Here is a 3,981-nt window from a genome sequence, read left to right as displayed (position 1 = left end):
GAATGCATGCGGTGCAGTACCTGCAGATTGTTGCATGCCATACTCAATACCCAAAACTGCTGGCATTGCCAATACTTTCATGAACACAATTTAATTGAATTTCTTGCATGCTTGAATACCGTAACTCATGTTGCCGCATGCCATTGCTGGAACAGCAACAGCATCAGCAACAGCAATGACACTTTGCAATTGCGACGAAATCAACAACTGCAACGACAACAACAACGGCAATGGCAACGGCCAATGCAATGGGCAATGCAACTGCAACTGCAACTACATTGAATTGCCTTATTATGCTAACCAATTAGTATGAATGGGAATCAAAGTTTGTAATTTTTTTTCACTTTTTTTTTTTTTGTTACCATTTTCAGATACTCTCACATATGGCCAAGTAAATGTTGAACCGAACACTGCATTGCTCAATCAAGGTGATCCAACGGAGTTGCTCTGTCGCTATGGACGTTCGATTAATTATTGTCGATTCGAAATACCAGGCGAGAAAGTGCTCAATTTATCGCCCGAATGGATAAAATCCGACAATTTCAGATATTATGGCGGTGGCTTAGCATCTGGTCAATGTGGTGTCAGCATTAAGAGCGTTAAAGCCATCAATAATGGACAAGTAAAATGCAGTTTGGGAGTGGAAGGTGAAGAGCTGACAGGCACAATTGATTTGGTAGTTGCATGTAAGTACAAAACTTTGAAGCAGAACTAGACTTGAATAATTAAAAATAACAAAAATTTCACTTTCATTTTAAAATTTTAAATACTTAATTTGATTTTTATCAAAATTATACAAAACTTCAAAAAAAATTAGAAAGAAATTAGTGAAAATTTTTTTATTAAATACATTATAATTTGATTAATAAACCATAATCTCTTTTGAGAGTAGTTAAAATATATATATATATATAAATTACGAGAAAGTAAAAGTAACTTTAGACTTCATTTCTTTATAATTATATATAAGGTACATATAGTATATAAGTAATAATGTGTTATATCATTTTATTTATATATACTATATCTATACTACATATAGAATTATATACTATATAATGTAATTTCAAAGCAACCTTTTGTACCTTTTGCTTACATAAACATTCTACATTTTAATTATTTAATTATTAAATAATATTTATTTATTATTTAAATAATATTTAAATATTTATTGGTTAAATAAGCTTTAAATTTAATATTTGTATAAAAAAAAAATAATATTTATTAAAATATTTTTTTAATAACAGAACATAAAATACTTTATAAAATAAGTTAAATTAGATTTACTTGCACCATTAAGCCCGTTAAATATATTATTAGATAAATTATATTTAACATCCATTCCATATCTCAATTTATAACACTAAAAATTATTTTTATTTGATTGGGACAACTAAGTTCTATGGTCAGAGAAGTCATCAAGCGTCCTCTGTTTTGTCCAATGGAACCATAGCTAGTGATTATCTATAGTGGCTTAGTTTTTAAAGATATTTTAAATTACAGTTTGGAATCTTAGATACAAGTTGAAGTTTATAGAAGCATATAGTAGTGAGGTAGAATAATTAATCTATATGTTCCGCATTGAAATCTATTATAGAGATACAACCTATGCAAAACGATTGTATTCTATTTATCTTTATTATATAGCTTTAATAATAAAACTGTATTATATATAAAACATTAACAATTTCCAAACTGAATATATTATTTTTATTTAACATTTGATTGATTGAACCTAATATAATTTTGAAAGACTTAAGTAAATATAATCTACTATTTAGATTTTATATATAATTTAAGACTAAAAAAAATTTTTACGTAAAAGTAATTTATCTTCAATTAAATGAGAACCATACGATTCCAAGAATTTCAAGAAATTCAATAAATTATTTAAAAGTATAGATTCATGTTAACCTACCAAAAACTTACTAATGTTATGTTTTTGAATTTGTCCAAAACACTAAAATTTTTAGTTTAATTGGGATGCATTTTTAGACCAGATCCATAGTTTTGAAGTTTTATTGAACTAACTTTTAGACTACGTCCAAAGTTTTTAATTCAATTGAGCTACCTTTTGGACTACGTCCAAAATTTTTATTTTAATTTAGCTAATACGTAGGACCAAAACCAAGATTTTTCATTTGGACTACCTTGCTTATTTCGATATCTATGGAATCTGAAACGAATTTTTTGCTGTTTATGTTTAGATTTATTTTTTAAATAAATATTATTTTTGACCTATGATAAGAAATTTATAACGAAAAGAGAAAGGAATAATACTAAAGAAATTTTTAAGTTCAAAATTTAATTTTTTATGTGTGAATACTTGTGCTGTCTCGGATATCTCCAAATATCTATTATCAGTAATCTTTGAAACAATCCCTTGCATTAATTGCTCATTTATTATTTTTGAATATAATTCATTTAATAAAAAATTAAATTTATATATCTACTAATTCGGATCTTAATTTATTTCTATACAACTTATATTCTTTTTTTTTTTGAATAGGTCTTTTATCATTCAATAAATATTTTTAAAATCTGTATTTCAGACATGTGCTCAAAATTAGAATACTTAAAAAAAATTTTCAAGTTTCATAGAATTTATACATTTAACCTAATTTTTATCTAGATACTATTTATATTACAAAAACATAATGTATTTATTTCTGATACCATTAAACTTAATATTGCTTACACTAAGTTGTTCAATAGGTTCACAAAAATCATATATCATGAATCAGAAATATATGCATATATCGAAAATCATAAAGCCATTATTATATATCATCTTTCACAGTATACTTACAATAAGTTTAAGAATATCTATTTATTATAATATTTACTCAAAACTAAATATATTATTTATTTATTTATTTGTTGTTTAGTGCGTCCCAAGCAACCAATAATTACAGTTTTGGAAAAACCAGATCGCGGCTATTTTACTGAGGGTTCCTTATTTGTTGCACGTTGCGTTGTACGTGATGGACGTCCAGCCGCAAATATTTCTTGGTTCTTTGACAATTATCCAGCTCAAGGACGCGTTGGACAGTTAAATGTTGTTGCGTCAAATGATAGTCAAAATGTTCAACTTTTTAATACTGAACAAGATATTCAATGGCATCTTGGACCAGAGGACAATGGACGTATGTTGACCTGCCGCTCACATCATCAAACCGATCGTGAAAGTTTGCAACCACAAGAAAGCTCTGTGCAAATATTTGTTAGATGTAAGTAGATATAAAAACAATACTCCTACCACCCCAACCAAACCAAACCAATTTAATCTATAATCCATTTCCATTACAGTTGCTCCCGTAAAACAGCAGGAGGCTCTTGTATATGGACTTTACTTGGAACATACAGCCATTGTTAACATGACCGTACATGCCAATCCTGCACCAGTCGTACAATGGACTGTTGATGGACATGTTATTAACCAGGGTGAACAATGGGATCGTTTTTCTGTATATGAACCACAGCCATTAGGACAGGACTACTACAATGTAACAATGGCCATTGCTGGTCTCACACTTGAGGATACTACAAAAATCTACGAGATGTCAGCAACAAACGCATTGGGCTCTGCCGACTATCAAATACGTATAAGCTCATCCAATAAGCCACCAACTGCAGGACTCGATATTGGCGCTATTGTCGGCATTGTCGTTGCTGTTGCTGTACTCATTATAATTGTATTATTGATTGTATTCGCACGAGCAACTGGCAGATGGTGTTTCGGAGGTAATTTCTAAAGCACATACTCATAACACATTAGAAATTTTATTTGCACCTTTGCTAATGCTTTACGTATTCTCATAGTAAAACCTCATTTTTAATACTGTTATAATATAATAATTATAATAAATTCATCACATTTTTTTTTTTAATTTATTTTGTTTATAATAAATTTCGAAATAGCATAATTGGGCATTGGAATGAAAAATTACTTTTCACAATGCAATTGTGTACAATTTAACC

The 3,981-nt window shown here is 28.6% G+C and overlaps 1 protein-coding gene across 1 annotated transcript; it reads left to right on the top strand.

The window, feature by feature from the left end:
- The first annotated feature begins 313 nt into the window (after window positions 1-313).
- LOC119688330 (fasciclin-3) lies at window positions 314-3,756 on the top strand. The gene is made up of 3 exons (XM_038103008.1): window positions 314-686; window positions 2,889-3,230; window positions 3,310-3,756. Exons 1-3 carry the CDS (start codon window positions 314-316, stop codon window positions 3,753-3,755), a joined length of 1,161 nt encoding a protein of 386 aa, XP_037958936.1. The 3' UTR covers window position 3,756.
- The last annotated feature ends 225 nt before the right edge of the window (window positions 3,757-3,981 follow it).

The sequence above is a fragment of the Teleopsis dalmanni genome, chromosome X (assembly GCF_002237135.1).
Source record: "Teleopsis dalmanni isolate 2A chromosome X, ASM223713v2, whole genome shotgun sequence".
In the NCBI taxonomy this organism is placed as follows: Eukaryota; Metazoa; Arthropoda; class Insecta; order Diptera; family Diopsidae; genus Teleopsis; species Teleopsis dalmanni.
The sequence above is the reverse complement of the archived record's forward strand: the minus strand, read 5'-3'. Positions and strand labels throughout refer to the sequence as shown.

Coding starts and splice junctions, on each gene's coding strand:
- LOC119688330 (XM_038103008.1), top strand. CDS start 314: ATGGGAATCAAAGTTTGTAATTTTTTTTCACTTTTTTTTTTTTTGTTA. Junction 687..2,888: donor AATTGATTTGGTAGTTGCAT/GTAAGTACAAAA, acceptor TTTGTTGTTTAG/TGCGTCCCAAGCAACCAATA. Junction 3,231..3,309: donor TGTGCAAATATTTGTTAGAT/GTAAGTAGATAT, acceptor TTTCCATTACAG/TTGCTCCCGTAAAACAGCAG.